The 18,175-nt window shown below is 44.5% G+C and overlaps 1 protein-coding gene and 1 long non-coding RNA gene across 2 annotated transcripts in view; one reads left to right on the top strand and one right to left on the bottom strand.

The window, feature by feature from the left end:
* Positions 1–1,764: 1,764 nt before the first annotated feature.
* On the top strand, positions 1,765–8,809 carry LOC307062232. Its single transcript, XR_013811212.1, has 3 exons — positions 1,765–1,787; positions 7,057–7,114; positions 8,639–8,809. It is a non-coding gene; the product is annotated as an uncharacterized lncRNA (long non-coding RNA).
* A 154-nt stretch (positions 8,810–8,963) lies between these two features.
* KCTD1 (potassium channel tetramerization domain containing 1) overlaps positions 8,964–18,175 on the bottom strand; it is an 88,442-nt gene continuing 79,230 nt past the window's right edge. Inside the window, exons 4-5 of the mRNA XM_079717964.1 lie at positions 13,177–13,482; positions 8,964–9,212 (exon numbers count right to left, since the gene is read on the bottom strand). Of these exons, the coding sequence (XP_079574090.1) occupies positions 9,054–9,212; positions 13,177–13,482 (465 nt within the window). The 3' untranslated portion in view covers positions 8,964–9,053. The remainder of the gene's footprint in view (positions 9,213–13,176; positions 13,483–18,175) is intronic.

An 18,175-nucleotide genomic window follows, 5' to 3' on the forward strand; every position in this document is an offset into this window, starting at 1 on the left:
GGAAGTCTGATCACCCTGTGTGTTATCCACCTCTCAGACATCACTGTCCTCTGTTGCCTGATATCCAGTGTCTTGAAAACCACTGTTTCATATATTTGGTCCAGTTTTTTAGTTGTTTCATGTGGTAGAGTAAATCTGTTATTCCATACTGGTCAAGTGTGGAGGTCCACCATAACTTTTTTTTTTTTTTTTTTTTTTTGCGGTACGCAGGCCTCTCACTGTTGTGGCCTCTCCCGTTGCGGAGCACAGGCTCCGGACGCGCAGGCTCAGCAGCCATGGCTCACAGGCCCAGCCGCTCCGTGGCATGTGGGATCTTCCCGGACCGGGGCACGAACCCATGTCCCCTGCATTGGCAGGCGGACTCTCAACCACTGCGCCACCAGGGAAGCCCCCACCATAACTTTTAATTGGGCAAAATCCAAAGTACACATTTAAAAACCTACAGTGCTTAAGGGATTTAATATTACTAGTAATGGATTCCCTATTGTATGCCTGTTCCTTTACAAATAATTTACATTTGATCTAGTGCTTATGCGGATAAACAGTCTCTCCAAGTGATGGGGTTAGCAACATGAAAACACAGACTCTGCCTTTTCTAGGAATAATAGACTTCATTTGTTTATTTCATCTGTCACAACAAATAATTTCTTTAGCATCCACTAGGTGTGACAGAAATAAGTCAGATTTCTCCCATTGACGATCTTAAGTTTGGCCATTCGATGTAGACATGTAAATAAATATTTCAGTATTATGTGATCAGTGCCATAATAAAAGTACAAATAGGATGCTTTAGGACCATAAAGAAGGGTCGCCCAGCTGAAGCGCCCATGGGAATGTGGCAATAGGTAAAGGGAATCTTCAAGGATGAGGGGAAGGTGATTAAGCAAATAAGATGATAAATATATTTCAAAGCAGGAAGACTTAAAACAATAAGACACATGGGGGAGCTAAAAGCTCCTGTACTTATGCAGGAGATGAGGCTGAGAGTTAGGTCGAGGAGAGCCTTGGATGCCATACTAAGGAAACAAGATGATTCTGAAAGCAATGAGGAGACATTGCTGGGCTTTTAACAGGGGAGTGAGAGGCTGCAAAGTGGAAGAAGCATTTGGGGGATGACACACCCAATTCCTGGCAGAAAAACCGATTAAGATCTTATGGAAATAGTCCACGGAAGAGGAGTTGATAATATGACATTGAGAAGTGGTAGTAGGGATGGAGAGGAAGAGACTGATTTGAGAAATGTTTAGGAGATACTTTCTGTAGAACTTGGTGGCCAACTAGAATGGAGAGGGCAGGAAATGGATGCCTGGTTTGGATGGAAGAGAGCATCTTGAACTGAGATAAGAAATTTAAAAGGAGAAAGGACAGGGCTGGGGCTAAAAAATAAGTTCAGTTCTGGATAGTGAAAGGGAAACATTGTACAGACCCTACATCTGTCATTGCTATGACAGAGTATATTGAAGTGATCTGATTACATCTTACTCACTTGCCTAACTAAAGTCGAATGGCAGGACCATAGCTTACTTGTCACTGTGTCCTTGCAGCTGCCTACCCTGCCTGAAGCTCTGGAATAAGTTGGGCCTGAAGCATAGGTGATGGGGAAGCCATCAATGGATGAGATCACCCAGGGAGAGGCAGGAGCCCAAGAAGAGCAGTAACACACAGAAAAAGATGTTCACACCTTGGAGTGAGAATTTGAGAAATGAGTGACCTGGCTTCACATTGCCATAGGGCTTTCCCATGGACCCCACGAAATACCACCCGCTTTGTCAGTGTTTTGGGTTTAGGTAAGTCACTTCCTTTGTATATTTTAAATATTAACACAAAAGCTTTTAGTGATTGTATGGACATATTTTGATCCATCACTTGACTATCTCTGCTTGGAAGAAAATATCTAAGGAGTGGGCATGGGGATGAAGGATGGTTAATGCAGACTGGACAGAGGCAAAAAGCTACAGGAAGGAAGGATGTGGGGATGTGTATGTAGTTCCCCTGACTCTGGAGCTATGAGAAATAACTCTGATTTTGCAATTATGATGCCAGTAGGGAAAAGATTATATAGGTCAATGTTCTGTTGTAGAAATACATCTACTTTGCTTAAAGTAAGAGCTATAACTGAATTATTTTCATGAATACGCAACCTACTTAACAGAACTCTGAATTTTCTGGTATTTATAGATATTAAGAGACCACATATGTGAGAATAAGACTATAGGACAACAGTATTTTAAATAACACAATACCGTTTCAAATACAGAGCAATAATGGATGCAAAACTGAAACGTTAAGGGCCCCCAGCAATCCATCTCCCATCATTTTCTCTTGCCAATCCAGTTGCCCATTATTGCTGACTAATAGCAACACCAGTGGAGGCAATTCCCCGGCGGTCCAGTGGTTAGGATTCTGCGCTTTCACTGCCAAGGGCAGGGGGTTCAGTCACTGGTCAGGGAACCAAGATCCCACAAGCCACTTGGTGTGGCCAAAAAAACCAGTGGCATCGAATAGATGGCTCAAGCTGCAGATCTTTAAATGATCCTTTGGGGCCTCAGTTGATTTAATCAACTGTCCCTACTGATCTTGCTTCTTTTCCAACTAAGGTGAGGCTTCTGTGACAAAGATTTGGTTTTCAGCTTCCGGAACAGGCTTTCTGAGACAAGTTCCAGAGTTTGAGTGGAATGCACAGCAAGCGTTGCTCTGGCTTTTTTAGTCCTGTTAGTCAACAGTATAACTTAATACCTGTACTGTCTGTTCCGAATTCTGACAAGCACGATCTGATAGATTGTGAGGAGTGATGAAACACTGGGTTTCACCCTGAGAGTGAGGGAGAAAGAGGAAGCTGAGGGGGTGGGGAGAGGGAGAATGAACTTGGAGCCATGGGAAATACAGTCACATTGAGCTCTCTGAATCTAGCAATTTTTTTTTTTTTTTTTTTTTTTTTGCCGTACGCGGGCCTCTCACTGTTGTGGCCTCTCCCGTTGCAGAGCACAGGCTCCGGACGCGCAGGCTCAGCGGCCATGGCTCACGGGCCCAGCCGCTCCGCGGCATGTGGGATCTTCCCGGACCGGGGCACGAACCCGTGTCCCCTGCATCGGCAGGCGGACTCTCAACCACTGCGCCACCAGGGAAGCCCTGAATCTAGCATTTTTTAAGCATATGCAAAGGGCTTTTGTGTTAAACTGGTTAGGGTTATAGATTTACATACCTCTTCAAATTCTGAAGGTTGAAAAATCATCATTTAAATTTCAAAGAAACTCACACAAATTAAAATATATGGGAAACGTCAGATTCCTGCACACCTGTAGTTAGCTATTTTTACACGTGGCAGATGCTGTGGTAATTCTCTCCTGTAAGGTTTCTGTTCATTCAAACCTCAGGTAGCTTGTTAAAAGGAGGTGAAAGGATTCTGTAGCTGATAGACAATTTCTGCAGGATCAGGTAGTTCTCTCCCTAATTAGGAAAGGATGAGGGCCTTCAGGTTAAATTTCAGTTAAGTACTTCCCCACCCCCACTAACTCCACTGGAAGTATTCAATCTGGCCTTCAAATCAATGGAAGGGGCCAACTATTGTTTAACCAACATCAACGAAGTCATAAGAATGCAAGTCACAAAAGCACCCGCAGAAGGTTCTCATCTACTATTCTTAGTCTAGGTTGAGGGACACAGTGATATCACCCAGTAATTTCCAACCTTGCCTGATCGAAATGTCACCTGTGATGGGCATTGTTAAAACACAGCTTCCTGGGCTCTTCACTTGGAGACTGAGATTCAAGACATTCGTGGGGAGATTGGGGGCTGGGGAGAGGGACTGGAAACTGTAACTTTAACAAGTGCCTTTTGTGTGTCTTAAGAGCGGGCAAGTTGGGGGAGCCGGGACATAATCAATGTAAGCTTTTATTGAGAAGAGTTGCTTGATGGTTACAAAGTCAGAGAAAACACTTCTCAGGGCTTAGTAATTCCTACCCTAGAGCCAGTAAGTTACTGCAGCGACACTTTTGTCTAGTGCCTTTATGACGAACTTACTGAAGTTGCCAATGACAGAGAAAAATCATTTTTTGCATGAATTAGAAAACAAGAAAGAGTTGAGTCCAAGGTATTCATCAGACGTGTGTGTGAGTGTGTGTGTGTGTGTGTGTGTGTGTGAGAACGTGTTGTTCCAAGTGTCTTCTGGAATTTGGCACTTTTTTTTTTAACATATCAATGTTCTCCTCTGTAAAACTGGGATAATAATGCCGACTTCCTTGAGTTAGTATGAGGACAGAAGAACATCTGTAAAACCCCAAGCACACTGCCTGGCATGTGGAAAGCATGGAATGAAGGTAGCTTATAATCGCTATTGGCATTTATACGCCAGGATTTAAATCTTTATGATCAAATGATGTATGACTGAAAGCTTGCCTTAAATTTCCGTATTTTATAAAAGTCATGTTCTCACACAATTTAGTTCTGGTGCCATCGCTTATGACTCTACCCAAATGGAATTTTTCTAGAATGTCTAAAACTGTTTTTATTGTTTTCATAACTTTCAGAGCTACAAACTCTGCAGATGTCTTGCTTGGTCTGTACACCTGGGAAAAAAATGAGTTTGTTCTAACATTCACAGCTAGAGATTTCACACAAAAATCTAGATTTCCAGGTTTTCTAGAAAAATGAGAAGTTGAAGGATACAGGCTTCTTGTTCTGCTGGAGTACCTGCTGCAGTGGAGGAGGGGCTGCCCCTCTGAATGGGGCGCACGTGTTCCTGCTTGTCTGCTTCCTAATTTCTGAGACTCACCTGGCCCTTGTAGGTATCTGAGTTTGTCACCCTGATGCCCAAGGTGATGTCTTATTTTCTCATACATCTTTGAATTCTCAGCTCTTAACCTGGTTAGTAGTCATAAATGGATAAACTGGAAAAACAGCCACTCAACTGCCCCTCACGCCGACACTGTTCCAGCCACTCCACCGCAGACCCCATAGGTGAATATCCACAGTGCCTACCTCCTATGATCCTCCAAAAGCTGCTGAATCAAGTCCACCCCCCAGCCTGGCACTCAAGATAACCCCCAGTCCACTGTCGTTTTCTGCCATGTTTCACATCCCAGTTAAGCCAGCTGCATCCACAGCATTCTCTGAACCTGCTTCCTGCTTTCCCAGCTTGGAGCCTCCGCCCTCCCTCTATACCCCTTCCTTGTGAAAGCCTACCCATCTTTCAGGTGCCACCTCCCCTGTGATGCTTTTCTAATTTCCCCAACCAGAAGTGAACCTCATCATCTGGCATTTCTATAATCGTTGGTTTGTAAATGTGACGCCCATCCATAGTGCCTTGTACTGTGGTTAGCTGGGTACAGGCCCTAATTCTGCTGCTTGATGTGTGGGAACACCCTCTCCCCCAGTACCCCATGGCAGAAACCATGTCGCAATCCTCAGAGTATCACCAAAACCAAGAGCCCAATATATTGTGAGGGATGATCAAAATATTTAAATATAGGAATACATCTCCATTCTAAGGAGAAAATGCTGTTAGCTAATAATCTACTTTCTTCATCATCCTACTACAACATGAAAACTTACTTTTTCTCAAATGCTTTGTTTTGGGCCCTCCTTAGAAAGCTTAACTGAACATTAGCCTTTATCATATCATTTACTTGATGGCTTAATAGTTTCTTTAACTGAAAAATGGGGATAATACAACCTCTAGTGTGGTCATAGGGATTCAGTGAGTTATGTGCAGGTGAAGTACTTAGCACAGTGCCTTGGGCAGAGAAAACATCAAGTGCATGGCGATTATTATTACTATGTGAAAACTCACCTAATATTTAGAAACCAGTTAAGAACTGGCTTTGCTTCATTCTACTTTTTCTAAAAATACTTCTTAGTAAAGAGCAGGTCAAAGATTATAGTTTGTGTGACTTAGACTAAAGAAATGTATTTTGCTCAAAAAAAAATGGTTATTTCAAATACCAAAGGTTCAGGCAATAGTAGCTTTTTTAAGAGTACACTTTTATAACCACCAAGGTAATGACTGATTCAGGAGAAGATTACCAATGAATGTTAAAACCATCAGGTGAAAGTGTGTTGAGGTACAGGGTATTTACAATCTCACAATTTCATCCCATAGATTAGTTATTAATTGCAAAGGGACGAACTGCTTTTACATTGGAGAAATTTGGTGACTGTCACCTCAACTGAGTGGTCAGAATTACCGCCACCAAAGAAAAACCACAACTGACATGCAATAAGATCTACAATAACAAAAAATAAAAACAAAAAATATAAATAAAATTATCATCACCATTACGAGCCAAACAGACCCTTGTGATGTGATGTAATGAGGAAATAACATCCCTATGCAGTATTCTTGCAAAAAAGTTAACTTGACTCTACCAAGCAGATAAATCTAGATTGTGCAACAAACTCCAGAACAACTGACTCTTACTTTCCAAATAGACCAATGTCATGGAAGACAGGAAAAGAAGGAAAGAAAGAAAAAGAAAAAAAAAAGGGAAAATCTTTCTAAATTAGGGTCTAAAGACATTGATAATCAATGCAGCGCTGAGCCTTGATCCCATCCTCTGTGGGGAAAATAAGCACAGCTATAAATATCCTTATTTGGACAACTGGTGAAGTATGGATAACCCTATATACTGGATAATTAAACGTAGGGGAAAAAAATAAGATTGTAACTCAATTATATTTTGATTGACCAGCTCTTTCCTGAAGTACTTTGGTGTCTGGGAATCTATTCGTTGTAAGACCTAAAAACATGAACATAACATCTGACGTGTTTGCTCTGTTGAAATGGATTGGAGTTTCTGTAGAAAGAATGCACAACTGGGTTATAGTTGTATAAATGGGCATAAGAGCTCAGAAAAGAACAAAGTACACATAATTCTGTGGAGTGTTTGATTGGGACAATACTAACTGCCCAGAGAGAGTGCTGGGTAAATGTTCACTGATGACAATAACCAGCAGAAAGTCCCAAAGTGGGGCCCTTGCTTTATTGCTTTTAGGAAATTTTACCCACTGAGAATGGATTACCAGTAAAATCATAGAGCAATTTTGTTTTCCTTTCAGCAGACGCGGATGACCAAGCAGCCGGTGGGAGCAGCCCTGGCTGTCTCCATCTGATACAGTGGTGTGTACTAGTCGCCAATGAGGGGAAATTAAACAACCACGTGAAAGCCTGGCTGGCAGTCATTAGAGTAATTCAGTGTTTGGGCTGCCTCTGTGTTTCAGGGGGGTGATTGGAGCCATTAACAGCTTACCTTTAGTTTCAGAAGCCCCAAATATTTTTATTACTAGTGTCCTCAGGCATAGACTTTTTAATTTAGAAAAAGAAAGTTCAGGATGGAAATGGTGCATCACCACAAGAACATCTCTGCCTCAGAAACACATTATAGTTTACCTGTCAATCTTATCATCATGCCAGGTTTATTTTGAGTGTCTGGAATGAGGAAGAGGAAGTAAGGAAGAAAGGTGGTGGCAGCGCTGACAGAGTCGTCTTCAGAATCACTAATACCCTGGAAAAGCTGAGGGCCTGATTCCAAAGTGGTACTGACATCTCCGGTTTCTCGCCTCTCTGGCTAATAAGAAAGCGATCATTCTGGCCCTGAGATTTTTCCCTACTTCTTCCAAAGCCATGAATGCCTTACTTTTTGGATTTTTTTGGACAGGTGTTATGGTAGATTCAATTTGGCTCAACTTCTTTGGCACTCTTCCCTACAGGAGGTGCATTTTTATCCCCTGCCCTTCCTTGAATCTGGGCTGGCTCTGTATCTGCTGAACTAACAGATTCCTGCAGAAGTGCATTGAGTAGCTCCAGGCCTGGCCTTCCGGGGAACCGTGGCTTCCTTCCTCCCTCTTGGAACCTAGCTCCCACGCTGGGAGATGCCCAAACCACATGAAGAGGCCCATAGCCAGTGGGGACTGGCGCCCTGGTCACGCCCCAGATGACATCACATGCAGGCCAATCCACACAGGAGGATCACACAATCAAGAGAGAGAAGAAAATATTATAAGCTGCTAAGTTTGGGCGTGGTTCGCTCTGCAGAAAGAGAGAACTGAAATTTGTAAACTCACAGGAAGGAAGGTTTATCTTGCTAACCAATGCAGAATAACAAAGCACCCGACCTAACACTGAGCAGTAACAGAACTGTTCAGAAGGAGGGTCGACATCCTTATCCTTTAGTGGGTTTGGATCTCAACACCAGCCTCAGCTTTTAGGCCTCTTTTTAATGTTCGACACAGAGAATTTTAAAATAGAAAAATTTCGTTTTAATACCGCCTCACCCCAACACGTGTGTTTCACACAGACCTTATTTTTTAAACAGAGTTTATTGTATTTAATACATTATAAAATTTGAAAAATTGTAGGAAAGCAGCAGACTCAAACTGGAGCAACTCTAACAAGTAATAATTCTGGCCCCTTTGCAAAACTGATCGGTTTAAAAACAAAGTCATGTTCACATCTGTGAGGCGGACAAAAAAGTGTGACTTCTGTACAAACTATATTTAAAATTTCATGTCTAACGTCTTTCGAACGCAGTGTGCTCATGAGAGTTGTTTTTGAAGTCCTGCCCAGTCCCCCGTCTAAAAAGAGACATGAAACTTCCATATGCAAAGAAATGCGATTCTAAGTGTTCTTGTTTCTTTAAAAAAGGAAAAAGAAGGACAAAGGAAAAAGAATGAATGGATGGCTGTTGGCAATGGAAACTGTAAGAAGATGCGTCCTCACTGCTTGTGGCTTGTTTATTGGTCAGAGGCCTTGGGAGGCCCAGGACACTTCACGGCCATCACAGCACCAACTGTAGCTACCACCTTTTTTTCTTTTTTTGCATTTCCTACCTTTTGACATATATATATATATTTATATATTTTTTACACCTTGAGGATATCACTATTCCAATTGTTCCCATATGAATACAGGTGTGGTCTCTATTGGATATAAATGTGTCTTTTATTCAATTTTAGGTCCAGGACTTGGTTTGCTGTCCCAACTGCACATAAATGTCCCTTTCTTATTTGCATTATTTGTTGTGTATGTTTTCTCCTTTTTGCATAAGAAATATGTCCACTTAGTCCAGAGGCTCTTGCTTTATCCGGATGACAGAGGGTCCACGGGGCGTCCGCCTCAGTTCCCGCCGCAGGACGTATTCGCTGAACTGAGATGAGTCCACTCCTCCCCCACAGGAACCCACGATTTCAAATCCTCTTTGCTGCAACCTCTCGAGGACCTGCGAGGGACCGATACAAGCATGCAGTTAGGGGTGAGCTAGGTCCTTTGGCCACATAAACAGCCCAAAGACTGTTCCAAAGCTTGAGATCATGTGCAGCTCTGGTTCATCTTATCCAACCCTTAAATCTCTCTGTTTCTCTGCTTTCAAACAAAAGTCTGGATTACAGGGCAGGAGGGAGCGAGCAAACGCTTTTAATACCTAAAATGTTCCTTTACACCCTAGCTTTACACATGCCAAGTTCATTTACTCATTACAACCACCTTGCATAATGGGTGGAGTTAGTCCATTTGACAGATGAGAAAACTAAGGCTCACTCCTAGTAAGTGATGGAATTGGATTTCCAACTTAGGTCTCTTTGGCCTCAAATCCCATGGTTTTTGCAATGTGCAACTCCACCTTCTCTACAGAAAGAGAGGGTTCACATTTCAAAGCTCATTTACCACTAACATATATTCGATGAGATGATAAAGACTAAGGAGAGACAGTGATAGTATCTGAATTTACTCCATCGGTGATTCAGCCTCAACTCATTCACTCTTGACTGGGGCCATTGTTCAAATTTCATGAAACTGAGTTAATATATTTCAGCTTGAAAGACGGATGCAATTTTAACAGCAGAAGAAATGGACTATTAAAGACAGTCGAGGTTTATCTACAGCTTTTCAAGTTTGTGGCTTTGAAGTAGTTCTATTGCCTTGGGTGTATCCAGGGAGGCAAGAATAAATGCAATGGTTGTATATGATCTGCATTAGAAAAACATCCAAAAGTAAAGGTGTTCTAAACTTCTCATACAAACATAACCCATATAATCTGACTTTGAAATCAAATACCTAATGCCAGAAAGATCCCTGGGTTTGTCACTACTTGTCTGACACTCTTGAATGCAGGAAACATTTCCTGCAACTCTCAGATACGCAGAAATACAGGAAACTGATCTAGAGCATTCTGTTTCTTTAGGAATCCAACAAATATTAGACTTGCAAATGTTCCCTGCCAGGATTCTGGATGTAATTAAATTATATCTACACCACTCTAAAGGCAAGATGACTCAATCATAACTTTAGAAAAAACGCCTGGCTCAAATTTTTTAAATTTTTGGAACAAAGTGAAATGTTACCAAATAACTCTCAAAATGTAATTACAGTGAATCCTTACTATGTCTTTTTTTGAATTATTATTTTTTGGTTGGCTACTTTTGCATGTAATATAATCTGCTATTTTGCAAAATAGCTAACTAGATGAGATGGGAAAGCAAGAGTATGCATTCTAAAAATTAAAACCTCAAATGGTGGCAAATTAAAAAAAAAAAGAAACAAGTCCTTATGGCAACAAAATGAACACTCTTCCCTGCAGTGTCTACTTCTGTACATAAATTCACAATGCATATGCACACCAGGCAGCAGAACGACACTATGAAGAAAACAATCTCTAAGTTCAGAATCAAGCACATTAAAATGTGCTTTGGTGGCAGGTGAATAAAAAGGTGAACAGCTCGCTCTCAGGAGATTTCCCCAGTAGAGGCAGGAATGTAGCTCGTCAGCAAGAAACACCCCAGCCTACTTGGCCAAGCCACTGCCTTGGAAAGGATTTTTTTGCCTTGATCAGGAGAGAAATTACAAAGGTAGAGGAAGCTGAAGAATAAAGAACTTAACTCTGATATCGTTTGTCTTTCAGTGTTGTTAGGTCGCTAAATTGCTAATATAAGGAAGTCCCTAAGCTTCCTCCCCAGAGGGTCTAATATGCATTTGATAATTATTCAATATGATCCAATGTTACCTTGAAGATGGTAAAGCTTATTCCAGTGTAATGCAGATAGCTTATGCTCCTTGACCATTCCTTTTTAAGCCACAACTCGTTAATAGCAAAGTTCCTTAAAGTTAGTGATCATTTGGAAATATTAAAATCACTTGGGTAGCTATCAGGGCTCCTGTGCCTTATCCCAAAGCCTCTGAACGCCTAGAAGATGGTGCCTGCCCTCTAGATGGGGCAGGAGCTCGCAAGGCCATGTCATATGACGAAGTTAATCCAGATGGAAATCCACATCTGATCAGACTCGAATGACTGGGAAACGTGTCAGGCTTGTGAATTTCTGATAGTTATTCAGTGGCCCTAGGGATGGGGCCCTAGAGAAGCCATGAAATGCTGTCTAGAGAGAGCTGGGGGCGGGGGGCGGGGCAGGGCGCGGGGAGGAGGGCAAAGGCTTTCAGGGCTCTAGAGGCTTTTCTAAATCTCTGAGGCCCCGCTCAGGAACTGTACAGGTCTAGGGTGCGACTCCGGGCCTGCACAGCCCAGGCGCCACCCGCTGCCTACTGGGGTGCGTGCCTCCCTCTGGCACGCCCAGGGCTCAGCGTCTGCCAGTTTCCTGCTACTCTACTCTCAGACACCTGGTCACAAAATTTTAAAATGATAAATAGTTGTGAAACCGTCCTCAAGAGGCAGAATGGTAGAGTGGGTGCTTCTAGTCTTGGAGTTTGGGGAGAGGTTTTGTTGGCTCAATACTGAATAAAGCCATGGACCCGTTCCAATTAAAAAGACAGAGAAAAGCCCCCAAACCCTCACTCCATTGACTTCAAATCATTTTGAATCACACAGACCTGGAGTCAAGACCCAGGTGCGCTTCCGTTTTCTCATCAGCAAGACAGGGAATTTACAGTGCTTACCTGTTAGGGTTGGTGTAAGAAGACAAGCACGGACAACGCTTGGCCTAGGGCTGGCACACGTCAGTTATGACGGTGACCACAATCACCATCGTCTAAGGCACGTGGCCCCTCACACCTTGTCAGCCAAACTTCTGAATTCTGCCCTTAAGTCTTCTTCTCCCATAAACTTCTCTATCTCAGAAAATACTAATTCCATTCACCCAGTTCCTCCATCAAAAATCTTAGTCATCTTTGCTTCTGTCCTACAACCCAGAGCCATTGTCAGAAAACCTTGTCAGCTCTATATTCAAGATATTCAGGGCAGTCCAGTGGTTAGGACTCTGCGCTCTCACTGCCGAGGGCCCGGGTTCAATCCCTGGACAGGGAACTAAGGTCCCCCAAGCTGTGCGGTGCCTCCAAAACAAAAAACAAACAAACAAAATTACTTTGGAACTTCCCTGCCAGTCCAGTGGCTAAGACTCCGTGCTTCCACTGCAGGGGGCACGGGTTCAATCCCTCCCTGGTCGGGGAACTAAAATCCCGCATGCCGCGTAGCGCAGCCAAAAGAAAAAAAAAAATAGATATTCAGAGTCGGAAACTCCTCAGTTATTGCTTGGACCAGTTTTCTAACTGGTCCCCTTGCTCCCCCTGGTTTCCACCTGTTGCTGGAATATTCACTTTCAAATACGTGTTACAACGTGTCACTCTCTTGCTCGAAATCCTCAAATGGCTTTCCATTTGACTCATACAAGCAAGGGAACCAAACCCAAAAGAAACCAAAACAAAGAATCCCAGAGCTCTTCCCACCCTCTGTGGGGCACTCCACCATCTGTCCCTGGGGGGGCTCTGCACTAACCCCCCCACCTTTACTCACTTCAAGCCACGCTGGCTTTCCTGATACTCCTCAGTATGTCAAGCACGTGCTCCTACCCTGGGGGCTTCAGCGCCCTCTGCTCCCCCTGCCAGGATACCCTGCCCTAGGCATCCTCTTCTCACTACCTGCCCATCATTGAGGTTGGTTATTGTTTGCACCCTCCCACCCCCAGTCCCGTAATATAATTCCCTCTTTTCCACGAAAAGAGGGCTGTTGTCTGTTTTCTTCCCTTCTGTATCTCCAGTGCTCATACCAGCACCCAGCACACAGTAGATGTTCAATAAATGTTTGTGGAATGACTGAATGACTGCTGTAGAGGGGTGAACAGTTGACGCCCCCCAACCATGTGAGGGTTCTCCAGCTCTCTGGAGGAAAGGTACCACATGAAGGCAAGATAACAGCATTAAGAGCAACATTCGATGCCACACAGTGTGTGACGACACTATACCTGGACTGAGTTGAGGTGACAGTAGCCATTCAGTGGAAATCTGATGACGTGTGTTGAGTCGTGATTCCAGCCTGCATTGACGGAGTTACACATCACGTCGCCGATCTCTGGAAACACTTCTTCTATCAAGGATTTGTCACCGCTGAGCGTGATCCTTTCTCCGAGGTCTGGGGCAACACGTACCACGAGGCACTCACAGGGCCTTGAAAAGCGACCGGTTTCTCTGTCCTGTTTCCATCTTTCCATCTCCAACAACATGGGCTGAAGCTGAAAATATTTTGCCTCTTCATATAACAAAGTGTAGTCCTGAAAAAAAAAAAAGGTATTTCACAGTGTGAAATGCAAACATAAGGTGCCAAAAATGTCCACATATGAGAGGTGAATTTTTCACCCCTGTTACTTCAATAATCAAATCTGGGTGTAAATTTTTCACTTATATGACACTTTCGTACAGACTCAATTTGCATTCATTCATTCATTCATTCAGTGATTATAATAGGAGCTAAAGGTATTAAGGGGCAGGTGGGACCCTTCTAAGTGCTTTCATGAAATCCCCATAATGGCCCAGTGACTTGGGAACCATTTTTATTCCCATTTTGCAGATGAGAAAACTAGGATGTGAAAGGATTCACCAAGACTCTTCTCTTTTTGTAGAAAAATGCCTTTGGGTGTTTACAGTTTGTGTCTGTGAGAATCCACTTTATGGCCGCTGGATGGAACGCCTATATGGGTCGAGGCGAGGGAGGCATAGCTGTGCACCATTCACCAGGAGCCTATGCTCCTTGTCACCTTCGGTGGCAGCTCCAGAACTTCTCACAGGAGGGGGAGGGGCAGGGCCGTGGTGGAGGTGGGGCTGGAGAGCGGGTGGATGGGCACCTGGAGGGCACGCATGCTGTTTTTACCTAAACTTGCGGGATGGGTGATGGTTTGGGGGAGGCCGATGGAGGACGCACTGCCCTCCACCAGCCCTCGGTGCCCCCATCACAAAGTGAGAGAGGCAAACAAAGTGAGAGCGCCTCAGGCCTGGGCTCCCGAAAGGCAGATGTGCAGGAAAGGAAACTAGTCCACTTCTAAAACGTAGCCACCCAGTCTTTGGGCGTGGTTTCTTTTTCTCTTGTCTTAAAAAAATATCTATTAAAACACACACAAGCCACTGACTGGGAGGACAAAAGAGGATGACGGGGAAGCAGCAGCTCAGGAAGAAAGTTATCAAGCAGGTCAGTATTATGTCTAAACGTAGCTATGGCCACAATCATCTCTGGCTGTGAGGTACGTGGACACTTGTCCAGACACGCTGGCTGAGAACATTTTAATCAGCTGACACGCATTTCGCCTTCCTTCCATGGGCTGGAGCTGGCAGGCGGTGCCCGGTGCCTGCAGGAGAGCCAATGCCTGAGCCCAGGGCTCGAGGGCCTCCAGAGGCCTCGGGACGGAGCATAGGAGGGCACGACTTCAGGAGAGCTGCTTTATTTGGCACTTTGCTTGTCCTTGCAGATCAACAGCTGGAGCATTATTCAAGACTTCCACAGAAAACAGCGTGGAGGGGTGAGAAAGTGTGAGTGGGTCCCTAGCTGGATCGTCTACCTTCCGTGCTGAGAAACTCGGGCCAGGTGGGAGACATGACCTGGACGCTGGTCAGCAGAAGGGGCTGCTGCTTTACTCTGTCGTCTCCTAGCAACCCCATCACTACAGGAGCCTGGCTCCCTGCAGGGGAGCAGCCCTCTGCTCCCATCATCTCATTTCACCTGCTTCGCCTCCTGTCTCACAGGAGGTACTGCTCGGTTTGAGGTGTTGAGAACCAAGCTGCGGTGTGGTCGCTCTGAGGGCAGAACCGAGCCCCCAGCGCAGCCTGAGGGTAGGAGTGAGGGAACTGCAGGTTCCTCCTGGTCAACCTGGGGACCCCACTACCGTGCCCTGGCCATCTGTGAAGTCCACCAACTGTGACATACTGACCTTAATATCTTACTTACTCACCAAGATGACAGCTCTCAAGGAGATTTAAACAGTATTGAGAGTTACACAAGCAATAGAAGTGAGAACTTCTGCTACTGCTTTTTATTCTCCTGTGAGATTTAATTCCAAATTTTAGCATGAAAAAGAATCTGGACTCCAGTGAAAAACATGCCATCAAGTCTTCAGATCTTAAAAGTGCTCACAGCAGTCTTCTTGACCAACCTTGACCCTTGGAGTCAAGGAGGAATCCTTTCTAATATCACTGTGTAGTGATCATTCAGCCTCTGACTGAATGCTTCCAGAGGTGGGAAGCTTACTACCTAACAAGGCACAGTATTTACTTTGAAGCTGTGATTGTTGTAAATGTCTTTGTTAGAATGACCTGAATTTCCGGTAACTTCAACTTATTTGTTCTTAATTCTACCCTCTGGGGTTTCAGTGATCTTAATCTTTGACGTGTTAACCCTTCAAATATTTGAAGACAACTGTTATGTCTAAATATTATTCAGGCTGAAAATACCCCATCGTTTCAGCTCCTTTTCATTTGTTATGACTTCGAAGTTCTTCAACATCTAGTATGTACAGCTGACCCTTGAAAAACACGGGTTTGAACTACACGGGTCCACTTACATGTGGACTTCTTTCACTAAATAGGTACCACAGTGCGACATGATCTGCAGTTGGTTGAATCCGCGGATGTGTAACTGCAGACACAGAGGGCCGATGAAATCATATGCAGATTTTCAACTGCGAGGAGGGTTGGCCCCCCAATCCTTGCATTGTTCATGGGTCAACTGTACTTGAATTTGTCAACATGCTGCCTAAAAACCAAACCAGAATGGAACCTAACATTTCACATGTGATCTCATGAGTGCACTGCACCACCTTTGCTTGGCTGGACACTGTAACTGCTATGAATGCAGTCTGTATTAGTTCTCTGTTGCTGCTGTAATAATTATCACAGGTTTAGTAGCTTAAAACAACATGAACTTATTCTCCTATAGTTCTGGGAATCAGAAGTCCAAGATGAGTCACTAAGGCTGTGTTTATTCTGGAAGCTCTAGGGGAGAATCCATTTCCTTGACTTTTCCAGCTTCCAGAGGCTGCCTGCACCACTTGGCTTCTGGTCCTGCATCACTCCCCGCTCTGCTACCATTGTCACATCTCCTCCTCTTACTCTGACCCTTTCCCCTCCTTCTTTCACTTGTAAGGATCGTTTGAGTAAGTTGGGTCCACCTGGATTATCCAGGATAATCCCCCCATCTCAAGATCCTTCATCTAGTCACATCTGTAAAATCCCCTTTGCTGTGTGAGGTGACATAGTTATAGCTTTCAGGAATTAGGACATGGACATCTTTGGGGGGCATTATTCTGCCCACCACATGGCATAAGGTCATATTAGCTTTCCTGGCATCCCCACAGTCCCATTACTGTATTCACATTCTGCTTATTCGGCTTACAGTGAAATCCCTACACCTTTTCCACAAAGCTGCTATGGAGCTAGGTCTTCCTCATTCAGCTTTTGTGAAAAATTTTAAGTCCTCCATTATTTATCCCTCTTTAAAGTACATACTGTAGGTTCTGAGTTTGTTCCAAGGTATTGAGAAAATTCAAATTCTTTCACCCATGTTCTCGGTCTCCCTCTCGTTTTTGTGTCATTTTGAACTGGGTGTCCTGTTTCTATGTGTGAATCATTTCTAAAAGTACTGAGAGGACAGGGCTACATACAGGGCTTTGTTCAGGCTGACAGTCAGCTAATAAATTAAGTCTCTGGATTCTGGCTGCCAAGTGGTTATACAATCTGTAATCCAGCCCATAACTGTGGCATTTGTTAGATTCTTGTTGAAATACTGTGTGTTTGGGTGGGACTCCAGGGGAAAGGCTGGAGGTCTGGGAGGGTCTCCAAGTCGCCATATTGCCAGATAGTCCCCTTAACTGTTTAGGGCTCCAGTGTACTTACCTGTCAAGCGAGTGGAATCAATCGCATTCAAGTTGTTTCCAGCCCTGCTACTGTATAAGCCTGTGTCTGTGCAAACGCCCTGATCTACCAGTTTGTCTACCATAACCCCAAAGTAATGAGACTAACAGGGCCTGGGTTACAAGTGCCCCCTACGCTGACTCTGCCCTCCTCCTTTTTTCCTCTGAGTTCACAAGTCAAGTGTGTAATAATCCACTCTGAAGTCCGCCATGGACTCAGTCCCTCCCTACATAATGTTGCTCACAGTGATCATTAGCCGCTCTTGGAAAATGAGGAAACACTGGCCTTATCAGCCCTTTGGCCCTGCTCAGGGCGGCTCAAGGACCCTGCTAGTTAGTGGTCGGGAAAGTGAAGGATTCAGAGGGCTCTCCCGAAGGTCATCCTGCACTCGGAACGTCATCTCACAGGCCTAGCCTTGAACGACCTCAAGCCGCCAGGTGTTCTTTTACTGTCTCTTGACTATCTCGGCTCCACTTCTTCCTTTACCGCTGCACCATCTGGTCTGCAGGACGGGGCCACCCTCTGCGCTAGGGAGGGAAGGCTGGAGAACAGCTGAGCGTGTGCGCTTGGCGTGGCCATCGGCTGCCCACTCTGACTCGCCTCCCAGCATCGTCCTCCACCGGCCCGAGTACCAGAAAGGTCACCCTGTAACCATTCTCTGCACAGCTAAGCTCACGCTGGCTGTGCTTTTCATGGCAGGCTCCTTTACATCCGTCCTTCTCCGCTTCCTAACGCCCGCCTCCCGTCTCATCCGAGAACTCCCTGCAGAACAGACTCAGTCTCCACGGCCACTCTCTCCAGAAGCCTCAGCCTCCTTTCCTTGCTCAGTCAGGATCATATAATTTTACTGTCTACATTTCACGTTGTTTAGGGTTTATCCTGTTTCCTTTTAGATTTTCTGGCCTTGTGCTCATCTCTTCTGGTATCTCAATCTTTTGAAGTCTTTTTCCCTGAAGACTCAGTTCCTATCTGACGATGCCCGCCTTCCTTTCATTGGCTTTTACAAACTCTAGACGACTCAGCCTCTTGTTCCCAGGGAATGAGGGGGAACTGGGCAGGCGTTTATGG

Source organism: Hyperoodon ampullatus (assembly GCF_949752795.1).
Source record: "Hyperoodon ampullatus genome assembly, chromosome: 13".
Classification (NCBI taxonomy): Eukaryota; Metazoa; Chordata; class Mammalia; order Artiodactyla; family Ziphiidae; genus Hyperoodon; species Hyperoodon ampullatus.